At 38.1% G+C, this 16110-nt stretch overlaps 1 protein-coding gene across 1 annotated transcript in view; it reads right to left on the reverse strand.

Annotated features, from left to right (window-relative positions):
* The window catches only part of CHD9 (chromodomain helicase DNA binding protein 9), a 137542-nt gene that overhangs the window by 29496 nt on the left and 91936 nt on the right, over positions 1-16110 (reverse strand). Inside the window, exons 20-26 of the mRNA XM_081807887.1 lie at positions 12065-12224; positions 11536-11625; positions 6210-6313; positions 5588-5705; positions 4904-4961; positions 1565-1607; positions 145-364 (exon numbers count right to left, since the gene is read on the reverse strand). Of these exons, the coding sequence (XP_081664013.1) occupies positions 145-364; positions 1565-1607; positions 4904-4961; positions 5588-5705; positions 6210-6313; positions 11536-11625; positions 12065-12224 (793 nt within the window). The remainder of the gene's footprint in view (positions 1-144; positions 365-1564; positions 1608-4903; positions 4962-5587; positions 5706-6209; positions 6314-11535; positions 11626-12064; positions 12225-16110) is intronic.

A 16110-nucleotide genomic window follows, 5' to 3' on the forward strand; every position in this document is an offset into this window, starting at 1 on the left:
GCATAAAACACTTTGCTTTGACCAACTTCTCTACCTATACATGTTTTTCACAAAGTGAGATAATCACACTCTAACAGCCTTCTGAATGAATAACTACATTTATACAATTATACTAATATTAAAAATTTAGTGCTATTGTCTTACCTCTGCTGTCTTTCTATCTTGGCTGCCATTTTAGGATTGAGAGTGGCTTCTTCGTAAAGAGGCTGCATTACACTGGCAGGCACTGAGAAAGTAGGCTGTATCTGCTGGATTTGTCTGTTTTTATTAGTACGCTGATATGCAGTGATAAGACGCCTCAAACGTGTAGTTAAAGCTGATTGAGTTGGCCAATAAATTTTATCACCTTCCATCAGTTGACCATCTATATTTAAAGAAATTCATGTCAATAATAAAAAAAACCAACTGAAAACCGGAAACAACCCCGCCCCCCAAAACTAAACAGATACGAAACTCATAAAAACAGCAAAATTTCCTTACTTTTTAAAATCTTTTTCTTTCAATCTTTTTTCTTTCAATCTGATTATGTGGAAAAAAACCCCACACAGGCCAAACCTCTCACTATAAAGAAGTTTTCTTTTTACTACAGCTCTAAAAACATTACAACAAACTTAAAGACAGCTCAAAGTAAGTAGGTCACAGTGGAATAAAGAACCACAACAGTATCTACTGAGCATCCCTTGCACAGAAAATACAACTCTTGCATTTCCAGGTCTAATACATTTTATTGGCTAGCTAATACTCAAATGCCTTAAGCTTAAATGAATTAAAAGTCAAACTGAAATCCCTGAGAAGTTGAATACTGTAAACTCTTTTTAATTAAAGCCTTCTTCTATATTAAATCTGTCTCAATTTATGTGAGAATCAAAACATTTTACAGGTCATAAGTGAGGAACATATATTATAAAAAATTCCCTATGACAATGCTATCACTTTTAAGCTTTTATTCACCTAATAAAATGCAGGATCTAGCTATTTTCAGGGTATAATCTTATAATTACATATACCATAATTAAGCGGTAATCATTCACACTAAGCAAATACTACTCCTTCCTTCCTAGTCAAACTATGAAAGGACGAGGCCCTATTCCACTTGGATGCCAGCTGGGAGTGAGTGGTACTCTGGTGACAGCATGTTTCTATCTTGATAATCAGAAGGAAGTAGAAGCAAGACCCTGCAAAGAAACGCTTTGCAAAAAAGGGTTGTGAGAAAGGATGGTTCCTAGTATGGTTCCTAATATGGAACTAATAAGCTGTTGAACGGATTACTGAATCAACACTTTAATGATGAAATCTCCTACATAAGTTTAATATCAAGCCATATAAAATCATCAAAGCTTTGATTCCATAAAAGCTCAGTGAGTCACGGCATAAAGATTTGCAACTAAAAATATTGTTAAATTCCCAATCAACTAGTATGTCCCATAATGATTACGATGGTCTTCAATAAAAATTTCATACACATCTAAAACATCATAGAAGTTTAACAGTTTATTGATTTCATGGTATCATGATAATGTGAATTTCCACTAAAACTAAGTAAAAAGAGAGAAATGCAATTTACCTCCATCTGCTATAACAAGATCTCCTGGTGAAGAAACATCATCCTTTTAAAAGAAAACGGAAATTTGTCATAGATTGATTGACTCAAGACACATTAAAGATGAAAAGGGAATCAAACTTTTTTAAGATTTTATTTATTTATTTGACAGAGAGAGAGACAGCGAGAGAAGGAACACAACCAAGGGGAGTTGGAAAGGGAGAAGCAGGCTTCCTGCTGAGCAGGGAGCCCAACGCAGGGCTCGATCCCAAGACCCTGGGATCATGACCTGAGCCGAAGGCAGACACTGAATGACTGAGGCACTCAGGTGCCCCGGGAATCAAACTCCTTAATAGTAATAGAGAACTTTTTGCAACAGAATTTTTAATTTTTAATGAGCAAAAATAAAAATTTTAATATCTTGTTCTCAATCTCCACCCTTTTACACTTCTCTATTGCCTTGTACACTTTAGTCCAGTTATTTTCCACTAAAATTTTCCCCTTCCATGATCACGCTTAGGCCAAGTGTTTTTCCTCCACCCTTCCTATAATTGCAAATATACCCTAGGTTTTATCAATAACAGGTTTTTTGTTGTTGTTGTTCTGTATACTAACTCATAATTTATTCATTCTCATATTTGATTATTAGACAACCTGCAAATCTTTCCTCTTTCAACCTTGAACAGTTTGCTTGTGCTGTATATCTAGTTTTTTTTTTTTTTGAAGATTTTATTTATTTATTTGAGAAAGAGAGAGAGCACATGAGAAGGGGGAGGGTCAGAGGGAGAGGCAGACTCCCCGCTGAGCAGGGAGCCCGATGCGGGACTCGATCCCGGGATTCTAGGATCGTGACCTGAGCCGAAGGCAGTCGCCCAACCAACTGAGCCACCCAGGCGCCCTGTATATCTAGTTTTTATCTGTCAACAGAGCATCTCCAATCAGGTATTCCAACATTACTGTAAATATATTCATAACTTTGGTGGTTTTATTCCAATGACTACTATTTTCTGTTGTTGTTTTAGAAAAGCCTGAAGTTAGAATTATCATCATTTCTTTGTAAATGGGTCTTTTACTCTGGTTGCTTTTAACATCTGCTCTTTGGAATATCTGCAATTTCGCCAGGATGTTTTGTTGGAGTGGATTTAATTGTGTCTACCCTGTCAAGATTCATTCTGTTTCTCGAATCTCAAGATTCATGTCTTTCATTAAGTCTGAAAAACGTCTCAGATGATCTCTTAGAACAGATCTTCTCCCTTCATCTCTCTGGTCGCTCCCTCTGGAATACCTATTAGATATATGTCAGACATTATTATGCTATCCTCTTCAAGTCTAAAGAGTTTTTCATATTGATTTACTGCCTCTCAGCCCTAAATTCATTGCCTCTTATACCTTTAATTGGCTCTAAGAAAATGGATCTGGGCTCTTTAAATATTTTTTGCCAGCCAGTACGAGGTTAAGCTTTCTCAGTTGTGGCAGCCAGAGAGACACTGTAGGAGGAGAAGGGTTTTACTTCTCTGGTTTGGATGAACTCCTCCCAGGCTCAGCTCCCACAGCACAAGCAGCTTCCCCAGGGCCCACCTCTGCAGTTCAAGCAGCTTCTTTGCGTGCCTACTGGCCAGCAGCTTCCCCTAGCAGCCTCGGCCTCAGGTGGTTTTGCAGTAGAGCGCCTCCAGTGAGACACTTCCCCAGGAAAAGCTCCCTTGGCAACCCTGGAGGGTGGATTTCCAGCAAGTTGTGCCAGTGGGCCATCACAGCAACTGTTCTGCCATCCAATGAGGTGTGGCCATGCTCTCTCAAAAAAATCAGCATCTCAGCCCTGCCAGGGACGGGGCTCTTCCTTGGCTGCACTGTGTCAGCCCTAAGCATAGTAGCTAGTCCTCACTACTTCAGTCCCCCTATTATAGTCAATATTTCTTCACGTTAAACTTTTCCTATTCAACAGACTATGTGGTTTCTCTCTCCTGATTGGGCTAAACTGTGCCGTCATGCTACGTTATGGATCCTTTCCTCAAATCTGTTTTCTAAATCATTTCTTCTCTCAAGATCTGTGTCTAATCTGCCTCTTCAGCACAATGTTTAACCTATTTGTGGAGTTTTAATTTTCAGTGACTGTATTTTCCACTTCTAATGTTATACAAAATTGTTTTTACATACATCCCTTGTCTTTTAAAATCATAGATCTTTTTTTCTTTCTTTTGTTCTTGGATCTTTCTTTAATGTATTTAACCATTTATAAAATTACTTATTTCCTATTTTAATAGATCTCCATCAGAAGTTCTTAGAGGTCTAATCTTGTTCTTTGTTGTATTTGCTAACATTCACTCATGGTAAATTATTCCTCACATACTTAAAATTTTTGGATTTTGACCTCATTTCATGGAGGGCTTTTATCTTCAGGACTCAAGTACAGTCTACATTGAAGCTGTTTCTGCCACAATTCTTCTTCTTTTTGTTTCTACTAGGTACCTCAGGGTTATTGCCAGCCTGGGACCCTTTCTATGTTACATTTTTGGTTCGAGAGTTCCTGGACCATGCAGATGATGTAAAAGAATCAAACTGTAAGCTCGAGAGTAAGCATGCCTATGGCTATGAATTCTCAGGGGAAACAATTTTTTCCCTACCCAGTACCTACGTGGAGATAAATTTCCTCGTTGTTGCCCTGTGCTGTTTGTCAGAGTACTGCTCTCTGAGGGTTCTCATTCTATGCAGGATCTCCATTCTCACCGCCACACACTGGCCTGAACCCTCTCTAGTCCTCATAAAGGCATCAATATCCAAGCCCTGTGGCCACCAAGACCAGCACACCTTACCTGACAGTTACAGCAGTGTCTAGTCCTTTCCCATGCCCTCATCCCTTTTCACATCCTTTCCCCACTCCATGGAGTGTTTTCACCTAACTCTGCTTCTTCCTTTTAACTTTCTATAAACAGAACACTTAGAATTAACTATGCTTTAGCGGTTCGGAATTCCTCTAGGCTCTACCCTCTATTTTCAAACTCTTTATGTTGGTCTAGTTTCTATCTGTTGCTGTGTACTTTCAGTGTCTACTTTTCACTCTGCTTTGGGGTTTTGTCCCTGACACCGTGTTTCCTAGTTCCTAGCAGTGCAGCATGTGGGCAAGCTCCATTTCATCCACATGTCCACCCCGGCCTCCAGCGTGTCTAGAGGGAGGTCAGGCATATTCTGAAGGACTATTTGTGATGACTGTCGACCTAAGTGGATCACTAACTTCGCTCATCTTCTGAAGAACAGAATTATGTATAAGGAAAACATATGAAAGAAAAACACACAAAAGAAAATGCAAACAAAAGAAACCATGGAAAAACCAGGAATGAGGATTTTAAAACAGGATCCAAAGCATACCTCTATATCATCTTTAAAGATAGCTGGGGCAGGTTTGTATTCTGGATCTTCCACATCCCTGTTAAAATACCAACAGATGCTACAATTATTGTACTGGACTTAAAATTTCTCCTGAAAGGACAAATGGAGTCTTGTTGGAAGGACTTTTTAGCATGTTTCAGACTGAAATCTCTGTTCGTTAGCCTGATGACCCCAAGTCACAGAGTGAAGCCAGTTATACGGCAAGTCAGAAGAAAGCTACTCTAATTGACTCTTACTACCAAGTTTGCTTTTAAATGTGGTAATATTAGCCTTAATACAGTCCCCTACTTTTCTCTTTTGGTAAGAAAACAAAGATAGTAAAGACCTTATAACAGTTACAATGAACAAACATCCTATTTCTCTTCAATTGTAATATTCTTTGTCTTCTTCCCTCTATGCCCTTAGAATTGTATGGCTTTAATGGCCATGACCATTAAGAATGGAAAAATGAAGGACTCACCACAAGGATGGCTTTGGGGCAGGTGGAGTCTCTTCCTTGAGCACACCACTGGATAAACACTAACTTATTAGAGTTTCATTAACTCTTAGATTGTAAACTCCAATTCTCTTACTACTACATTATTTAAAGATAAACATCACCGGCAGGACATGCTGCTGTTGATAGAGATATATGGAGAAATCAAGCCTCTGAAGTGCACATACCCATCCATATAATCATTTGCCCTCTGTTCTGCAGCGACTGCTTTCTCATCAGGTTTTCCCACTCTTTCCAAGAAGCATAATGCTGGGTCTGCTCGGATAGTGTTATATTTTTCATAACCTGGAGGGATCACCAATTATGAAAGTAAAAAGGATAAAAAGAAAAAAGATGTATGAATATAAGCATTGCTCATATTTACAGCAGATGTTGTTCCTGGACTAAAGGGACCATATATTAAAATAATACAGGGTAAAGTAGGTTTTCTAGAAATTGTCACAAATACTACATGGTCCAGCATAGGTATATTTAAAAGTTTAGATTAAATTTATCAGTTAAAATGAAAAATAGGAAAACTGATCATACATAACACACTTTATATAAGAACTCTTCCTGAGGGGAAGTTAGTGTGACTTCTGTCCAGGAGGGGCAGGTCATGTATGCCACCCCTTTCATGAAAAAGTGTAGGGACTGACAGACATAATTTGGTAATTCGTGCTTTACATGATATGTATAATAACATCAGTGTTACTGGAATGAAGCTATAGGCGGAAATCGTTAAACTGAGAACTAGTTGAATTACATTATACACAGAAGATGACTCTACCTACCTTCCTTCTCACTTACCATGTTTAAAAACTCCAATAAGAAGTGACTTATCAGCATCAAAATCCCACCATTCAGCAGGAACTTCTGAGTGGTCTGGTTCTGGGACCCAAACATCAATGTCACTTAAAAAAAAAAAATCACGACATGGCACTATGAATTATTACAAACAAGTCAAAGAAGAGGCAAACTTTACCTAGCTTGTAAAACGCATTATGGTTTTTAAGAAAAAGACATTATGATTTTATTTCATTGATTTTTTTTTTTTATTTTCCACAATTACCACCAGTTAAAATTACAAAATTGTACATGATCAACAAAGTTACTAAAAAATGAATTAATATCCTGGGGCGCCGGGGTGGCTCAGTTGGTTAGGCGACTGCCTTCGGCTCAGGTCATGATCCTGGAGTCCCAGGATCGAGTCCCGCATCGGGCTCCTTGCTCGGCGGGGAGCCTGCTTCTCCCTCTGACCCTCCCCCCTCTCATGTGCTCTCTCTCTCTCATTCTCTCTGTCTCAAATAAATAAATAAAAATCTTTAAAAAAAAAAAAAAAGAATTAATATCCTTAAGCTCAACAGAAGACATTTTTCAACAGGTTTACTTTACTCTTAAGGAATCATATTCTTTCCACTGATTTCCTTTAGATATATAAACAGCATTTTATGGGAGAGTAGAATCTTATGTCAGCAAACAACTTGACAAAAATCAGCTGGTTCAAATATTTCATTTTGTGTATGAGGAGAATGGGGCACTAGAAGGGCAAATTAATTGCTTTAGGCTGCAAAACAAGGCATATCTTTTCTAGACTGCTACTGGTAAGAAAATGCCACTGACAAATTAAGCATTGCTTACAAGCAAAAGAAAATGGCAAGTTTTGATTCATAATTTGACTAAAACACTCAAAGTGCTATTTTTATGCTGTATATAAATATCATGCCTAAAAATGACAATATGATAAACTACTAAAACTGTAATAAATCCATGATGCTTTGGTAATTTGGCTGTTTTCATGAGTATGAAACAACTACTAAAGAGTACTTACAATTCTGCAAACATAACTTCCTTTGCTATCATTTGAAATTATTATTTTCCCAGAAACCTTTTATAAGTAACACATACAACACCACTAAAAATGAAAATATGCCATGTACAGGACTGAAATGTTTACTTTTTTACAAAGTGATTCAAGCCATCATTTCCCTTAGCCTAGCATATAGCTAACATCTGATAATAATTAGCAAATGAATACCATTAATTTTCACACACACACAAACACACACACACACATATCATTCTTATATTTTATTCAACAAAGAAGGTAGAGGGGCGCCTGGGTGGCTCAGTCAGTTAAGCATTTGACTCTTGATTTTTGGCTCAGGTCATGATCTCAAGGCGGTGGGATTAAATCCCATGTGGGGCTCTGCGCTCAATGGGGAGTCTGCTTGTCTCCTCCCTCTGCCCCTTCCCCCCTCAAACAAATAATACATCTTTCTTTTTTTTTTTTTTTTTTAAAGATTTTATCTATTTATTTGAGAGGGAAAGAGAGAACAGGCAGGGGGAGGGGCAGAGGGAGAGAGATAAGCAGACTCCCTGCTGAGCAGGGATCCTAAGGAGGGGCTGGTTCCCAGGACCCTAAGATCATGACCCAGGCCAATGGCAGATGCTTAACCAAGCTACCTAGTCGCCCTACTAAACAGATCTTTAAAGAAAAGGGTAGAGATTGTATAGGATAAATTACCTCGGGAAATCAAATTTTCTAGTTGAGAATTTCTCTATTTGATATTTGTGAATTATTAATTTTCAAAGAATGAGAGATAATAAAACACAACAAAAATTAAGTAGAATTTCATCTCCTTGTCTTAGCACAAAAATTTCATAAGTTAATAAACAAAGGCCTATTGTTTTGAAAAAATGGGAAGTTTCCAACTTACAATTAAGTTGTGTAGCGGAAGTTCATTTGTAAGTTCACTGTCTGGGAACTCAAAATAACTTTTCATATAGAAATAAACTGATAAATGGTCAATATGTTCCTGAGCTAGTCCACAAGAATGCAATACTTAGCTACTAATATAGTAGAAATAAAGGACAATGGCAATGAAAACAAAAGACTTACAAGTCTTGTAAATAAATAAAACACGAAATATAGATAGGAAATTACTTTTTATTTTTCATGTTTTGCCAGTAGAAAAAAGTTTTTAACCCAAGGAATATGGAGAAATGGATGGAGACGTTTCTCTAGATTCTTAAAGAAATTTTTCTGCACTTAAACGAACATCTTATTACCTCTAATTTTTCTTAAAAACAAAAGGGTTACAATCACAGTATTTTCTAGCTTACTGTAGGAAAATACAGAAAGAGTGATTTTCCTGTGATACAATGAAAGCTGAAAAATTGATGAGGAAAAATACAGTTAAAGAAGATATTTATTTTTGATTGATTTTCTGACCAAGACTAAAGAAAGCGTTAAGAACCAAAAGAGGAAGGCAAGAGGAAAGTGGGTCAGGTAGTTCCCCTCACCAACCATCAGGTGGCACTCTAAGCTCAACACACTGGGATGACCATCAGAAGTGGAAAGATTTCCTGCTTGTAAAGAGCATATACCTACCCAGAGTTCCAGTGTAAGTGCCAGATGCATGTTAAGTGTTTGTTAACTGCTAGGGAAAGGCATACAACAATGTGCATGTGCTCCTGTTGTTGATTTCTGTTTTTAAAGATTCAGTTCATGTTCTGTCTTTTGCATAAAGCCACCTTTAACTTCCCCAGGCTAGATCATTCATGCAAAATGTATTTAAACAGCACTCACTACGTGCCACTAATAGAAATACTAAGGCAGACATTCACTGCTCTTGTGAAGAGGTACCTGCAATACTGCATGGTGCGCGCTGTGACAGTGGACCTTGGATATGTGCCTGACCCGGACTTAAAAGAGGCCAGGAAAGGCTGAGCTGATGCCAGCTGAGTACTGAGATGGGGGAGAATGGAGGCAAGAGGGAAAGGCGATGTTCCAGCAAGACTGCAAAGGCCTGGATATAGTATAGAAACAAAAACTGACACCGCAGAAAAGATGACAGCATCCAAGAAAAGGAGGTGACAAGGAGAGAGCACCTATGAGAAGACATTTAAGAGACAGGCTGGAGACGAGCTGCAAGGCAGTGAGCACAAAGCTAAAAAGAACCTCTACAGGCGAATGCTATTACAGAAGCATTTTAAGAAGAAGGAAGTGGTCAATAAACGTAAAGTAGGACAGGGACACCTGGGTGGCTCAGTTGGTTGTGCATCTGACTGTTGGTTCTGGCTTGGGTTGTGGGATTGAGCCCCATGTTGGGCTCCATGCTCAGGCGGGAGTCTGCTTGAGAGTCTCTCCCTCTGCCCCTCCCCATCACTCTCAAATAAATAAATACATCTTTAAAAAAAAAAAAAGGTAAAGTAAGACAAACACTATGATATATCCATGGGTTTAGCAGCAAGCATATTGGTGAGGATTTCTTGGAGAAGGTGGTGGAGTGAGAGGCAGAAGCTGAACTGTGGTGGGCAGCACATCGTAAATGGGAGAGGAGGAAAAGGAGACACAGATACAGAAGTCTGGCTGTGAAATCAAGGAGAGTAATCATATGATAGTGTGAGGAGATACTGGATCCAAAAGTGTTGTGTGTATTTGTGTGTCTATGTCTATGCTAAAGGAAATGTGAACATGTGAAAGTCCAAATGAGAAGCCAAAGAGGGGAAGATTAAAGAAAGGGGAAAATGTAGGGATAATTCACAGAATGTAGTTTCTGGGAAATCACAAGTGGATAGGATCCCGTCAGGCCAAGGGAAAAGAGGAGTCACTTAGTCAACAAATATTTATTGGGTGTTACTATGTCCCAGACTCTAGGGGCTGTGAAAAGAAAGATCAATAAAACAGCATATTTAATCTTCAAGCTTAAACTGTAATGGGAAGAGAAAGACATACAAATAAATATAACTTTAATAGGCATCATGAATAGATAAAATAAGGTCAAGCAGTAGTGAGTTACTGGTAGGCTGCTTTAGCTAGGGAGGCCAGGGAAGGCCTCTGGGAGGAGGTAAAACTTGAACTGAGATCTGAATAACTTGAAGAGACAGTTCTGTGGAAGATGAGGTGCAGGAGTGTACCAGGAGGTAGAGCACAGAATGAGCTTGATACTCTGGAGGGACAGAAACACCAGTGTGGCTGCAGCATCGTGGCTGAGGGACAGAATGAAGGAAGAGGTCACAAGCTATGTAGGGCCATAGGGAGTATGGATTTTATTCTAAGAGAAATGAGAAAAATCTGGAAGGTTTGAAGGAGAGGAGCGCCATGGCCTGAGTTCTGCTTCAGAAAGATCACTCTGGCTGCTGTGTGAAGGTCAGCCTGTAGAGAGGAGGCAGAGACCCAATTAGGAGGCCACTGCAAAAGTCTAAACGTGGCATAATGGTGGCTTGCACTAGAGATTTAGCAGAGGATGTGGTGAAAACTGCTCAGATTTGGGCGTACTCTATACTTTGTGGAGCTCACAGGTCCTTCTGAGGGATTTAAGGAAGAGAGGAATCAAGAATGGCACCTGAGCAACTGGGTGGTCCACCATTTAGCAGGATGGAGAAGGCCTGTGTGTGGGAAGGTAGGAGGAAAAGGGTTGGAGGCAGAAGATTTGGAGAGCCAGGGAAACTTTAAGATGTCAATTAGACTGTCAAGTGGGAATATTAGGAGGCAGCTCTCTCAGATTATAGCTCTGGGGTGAACAGGTCAGTTTGAGAGTCATCTGTTTCTTGATCAGATTTGATACCAAAGGAGAGTATAGCCAAGAAAGAGAGCTGAGGGCAGAGCTCCTGGACAATCCAATGTAAGAGCTAGGAAAATGAAGAGGAAAGACCAGGGAGGAAAAAGGGCAACAGGTGGGTAAACTTGCATAATGCCTACAGAAGACAGAACTTCAAAAAAGAAAAAAAGGTAAAAAAAAGAACATAGCATTTCAAGAAGGGAGATGTAGAATAAGGAGCTAAGAGACCAGGGCATCGGATGGATCATATATGGACATAAAAGTCAGTCCACTGGAATAAGAGGGAAGAGAAAAGAATGAGCACAGAAAGGTTAAGTTTTAGATTTGGTGGTAGGAAGCTTACTCCTACTGCTTTTATTATTTTTATTATAGCTTTTATTAGTGACAGAGCCAAAGACTGAGACTAATGGAGGAAAGGCAACAAATTGGCAAGGGTGAATTCTCTACATTTGGTGGAATTTTCTTCTTGTGAACTTCACTGAATAAGGAGCCACTTAATTATAATTTTCTGGTCCTGTAACTTTTGCCTCATCATGTTACTGAAAGTATCAACAGGTTATTTAATTTACCTTGCATCAACTCCATCAAATACTTTCTGACACTCGTTTCCAATGACTTCTTGCTTTAGATAATACAGCATTCTTACACGAAGCAAAACCCTAAAAATGAGGGAAAAGGATTAAAAAGACACAAAGATATTAATCATTAAAGAAAATTCATCCATGAGGTTAAAATTGGAAAAGAATTTATATACAGAATTTTTATAATTAAATAATAATTACTTCTGATTAAATAAGTCTCATTACTACCATATATAGTAAAATAGGTTTCTCCAAAATCTTCACAATCATCATAATTTAATATCCAAGTAAGATATAATGAGATCATTTGGAGGCCAGTTTTATTTCTCTCTCTGTTGATGAAAACAGTGACACAAGAGGTACCATGATTTGCTGAAGGATACCCTGTAAGATTAAGATTAGGATTGGTCCTAGACCACACTGTCTCTGTACTCAAAATCAGCATGCTTTAAGATTTTTAATAAATTCAGAAATATAAACTTTTAACGAGTTGTGTTAAAAATACCCTACTACCTACTTATTACAGTGGTGTTTTATATGTTTTTTGTATCCTTCATCTTGAAGTAGCTGCTCAGGATTATATTTTCGAAGCCATTCTGCTTTCTGTATATCAAATGAGCTTGTTTGAGTCTTTACTTTCTTCCCTTTCCGACCCCTGGGTACAGGGGCTGATAGGCCTGTTAAAATGAGAAGGACACATGAAATCAGGGATAATTTGTATAAAGTTTTGCAATTTGAAACATTTTTTTTCAATACAAGAAATTTCTGGAGACTTTCAGAGGTCTGTGCAGGCTATATAGAGATCTTTAAAATATTACCGGTAACAACACCGATACCAATCGCAAGGTAAGTCAACGTGATGATTGTATACACATATTAACAGCTCCCCCCTGCAAGTACCCAACAATTCTGTACCTGAAATTAATCACTCTGACTTACTTTTTGTTCCAAAACACATTATTTTTTTCCAAATGTAAAAACCAAAATCTCAGACCTGTCCCTCTGCTTTACTTTTAGCTTCCCTAGTTATAAAATAGTAAGTTTTGGTCTCTTGATTTTCAAAACTGGATTAGGTTTAGTCATTGTGGGTTCTTATTTAAGAGAGCTAAATTCATTTTATTTCTTTGACACCTTTGTGAAATATTTTTTTTTTCCTGTAAGATTTTAAATAATCTCTACACCCAGTGTGGGGCTTGAACTTACAACCCCAAGATCAAGAGTTGCATGCTCCACTGACTGAGCCAGCCGGGTGCCCCTGAAATATTTATTTTTTTAAAGATTTATTTGAAAGAGAGAAAACAAGTGCAAGTGGGGAGAGAGGCACAGGGAGAGAACCCTCAAGCAGACTTCCTGCTGAACACGGAGCCCAACTTGGGGGTGGATCTCATGACCTATGAGATCATGACCTGATGACACCAAGAATTGGACGGTTAACCGACTCAGTCACCTAGGTGCCCCTGAAATATTTCAAAAATACAAAGAAGTATTCTTACTCTTAATCTTAACATATTCCATATCTGGTCAGTTTTTCATTAAAGGAAATAGGTATGCATAGCTGAAGTCCAGTTCACTGCTTCCTTCCCAGAGATAATCACTACCCTGTATTGGTCTAGTCATTCCATGCCTGTTTGTACTGGTAGGATGGAGAAATATTTAGTACTTAAGTTTTCAGACATTATATAACACAGGCAATTCTGCAACTTATTAATTACATTGGTATTTTTTTGGGATTTATACTTGCTGACTCACGAGGCTATTACCTATTTTCCTGCCATGTAAAAATCTACTGTATGACTATTACTGCATGTATACCACTGCTTACCTATGAATCCTCAATGATGCCAGAGTTGTTTCACTTAAAATTTTTAACAATTACTAAAAATAAAGTTTTGATTCCTTTCAATTCTTATCTATCTTTTCCTTGCTGTAGTCTACCAGCTAGGAGTTTCACCACAATGGTAAATAGAAGCTTGATGTGGACTTGCCCATTTCTTCTTAAAATTTTGGCAATTTTGTATTTATATTTTGAGACTATTTTGTTTAGTGTATAAAGCTTATACTTATTATTTCTTCTTTTTTTAGGGGGGACGGGCAGCCAGGCGCCCCTTGTTATATATTCTTTTATGGATCAGTCATTTTTATTATTATTGTGTAGTCTCTTTTTGATCCTAATTAATGTCTTCCACCTTAAATTGTACTTTGTTCTATGTTACTACTAATACTGTTCTATATTCCAGTCCTCTTCACTCTTAAGCAGGCCCCACACCCAGCACTGAGCCTGATGCAGGGCTTCATCTCAGGACCCCACCAAGATCATGACCTGAGCCGAAACCAAGAGTGAGACGCTTAATAGACTGAGCCACCCAGGCGCCCCTAGAGAATAAACTTTCAGTCCTTCTTCACTGTGGCTACACAGAGTTGAAGAGGGTGTCTGGCAATCTGAACTTTCTTTAAACAACTTCTAGTCAAAATCTCTGTCCTTACGCCTACTTTCAGAGGTTCCTGATGTGTCACAAACGAACTTTTGGGTAATCTATGAAGCACATTGATTGGCTGTTGCCTTTTCCTACTGCTGACCTGAGATTTAGTTCTCTCTGGTTGATTGAGTTAGTGGCCACTCATCTATTTTCTTCTAAAACTGTGTTGCTATTTCATCTCCCACTCTCTCCTTTCTTTTGAGGGTTTATGCCTATTTATTTTTTAATCATGGAATTAAGCAGATTCAAAAATAGATGGAATAATATGATGGATCACTGTGTCCCATCATCCAACTTTAATATTACCAGCTCATGGCAATTTTGTTTCATTCATACCCTGTTCACTCCCCAACCTTCCATATTATTTTGAAGTAAATCTAAGACATTACTCATTTCATTAATAAATATATGAGTATCTCTTAGTGATAGTACATGGTCTCCTTTTAAAAAATACCATTATTGGCCCTAAGAAATGCACTAATACTTCCCTAATACTTGATATTCAAATTTACTATTATTTAATAAAGATAATAAAAAAAAATCCTGGGTTGTCTGTTTTGGTCAGGATCCAAATCAGGCCCCCACACTGCAACTGGCTGAGGACTCTCAAAACTTGTAGGTTATAGCAGGGTTCTCAATCTCAGCACTATTGGTATTTTGAGCCGCACTGTTCTTCATTGGGGGAGCTGTCTGTGCCCCCTTGGCCTCTTCCTACTAAATGCTAGTAACATGCTCAAAGCAGCGACAACCCTGAATGGTGGCAGGACTGGGCGCAAAATCATGTCTGGTTGAGAACCCCACTGGTTTATACATAGCCTCTCTATCCACCCCCCTTTTGTTTGATGAAGAAACTAGGACTTCCGCCTGTAGAACTGATCAAGCATAATGCCTTATTTTTTTTCTTTCTCTTTATCGACATGTAAGTGCAGTTTCAAGGAAGAGGGATGTATTTGTGTCAATCTTCCATCTTTACCAGAATTCCACTCTCCACAGTACTAATTTCATTGTCCCCTATTACGACAGACTCCGGTGACCACCCTAATCCAAAATAGGTGCTTTCTGTTCTTCTCCATCTCAGCACTTACTTATTTCACAATACTTATCACATTCTGTAATTATTTATCTACTTTCTTATTATGTCTGTCTACCTGGCTGGAATGGAAAGTTCCTGAGCTCAGGGATCCTGTTTCTTCTCTTTTTAGTACCTTGCACAAGAAGGACATAGAAGGCACTGTAGCAGGTATTTGTTGATTAAACAGAACAAAACTGTAACATAGATTTCAAGGTGTAGTAATCTTTTTTTATCTTTACAGAAAATTCAATTACTTTATGCTATGTAAGAATTACTTTATGCAGAAAAGAACATTTTATTAGAAAGGATGTAGAGAAAAAAGTACTTATATGTATATCTCTGACAGAACTGTAAATTGGTATAGCCATATCTGGTGGCAAATTAAAGTACTGATGAAAACTTAAAATGTATATCAATGTTTCCCAACTTTTATATACTAATTGCAAAGGAACTTGTTAAAATGTAGATTCTGACTCAGTAAGTCTGATGCCTAAGATTCTGTATTTCTAAGAAGCTCCCAGGAGATGCTAATACTATTAATCCACAGATAACATTTTAGGTACTAAGGATGTATGAATGCTATACCTCAACAGTTCATTTCGTGGTATGTATCTCAGTGAAAGATTTAGTCACATGCAGAAGGAAAAATGCAGAATGATCTTCACTGAAACTTGTTTGTCAATTGTCTAAAAACTGGAAATGTCCTAAGCTCCCATCATTAAAGCAGATGCTAAACAAACAATATCCGCACTATGAACTACTAAAAAGGAGTTTTAAAAATGAGATAGATCTACATGATTACAAATGGGAAGACTGCTGAGATAACCACCTGCAAACTGCTGTATGTTTGATTAACAACCCAACTACATGTAAAGCTGTGTGTAAAACCCAAACAGAGAAGTTGGTATTTTCTAAGTTGGAACTTGAATGGAGAGTGAAGTTTAAGCGTTCTTTATATAGGGTACTATGGTAGGTGCTACCTATATAACTAAAAATAAATTTAAAAAGAAGCAA

The sequence above is a fragment of the Leptonychotes weddellii genome, chromosome 16 (assembly GCF_054177405.1).
Source record: "Leptonychotes weddellii isolate Sample4059 chromosome 16, ASM5417740v2, whole genome shotgun sequence".
In the NCBI taxonomy this organism is placed as follows: Eukaryota; Metazoa; Chordata; class Mammalia; order Carnivora; family Phocidae; genus Leptonychotes; species Leptonychotes weddellii.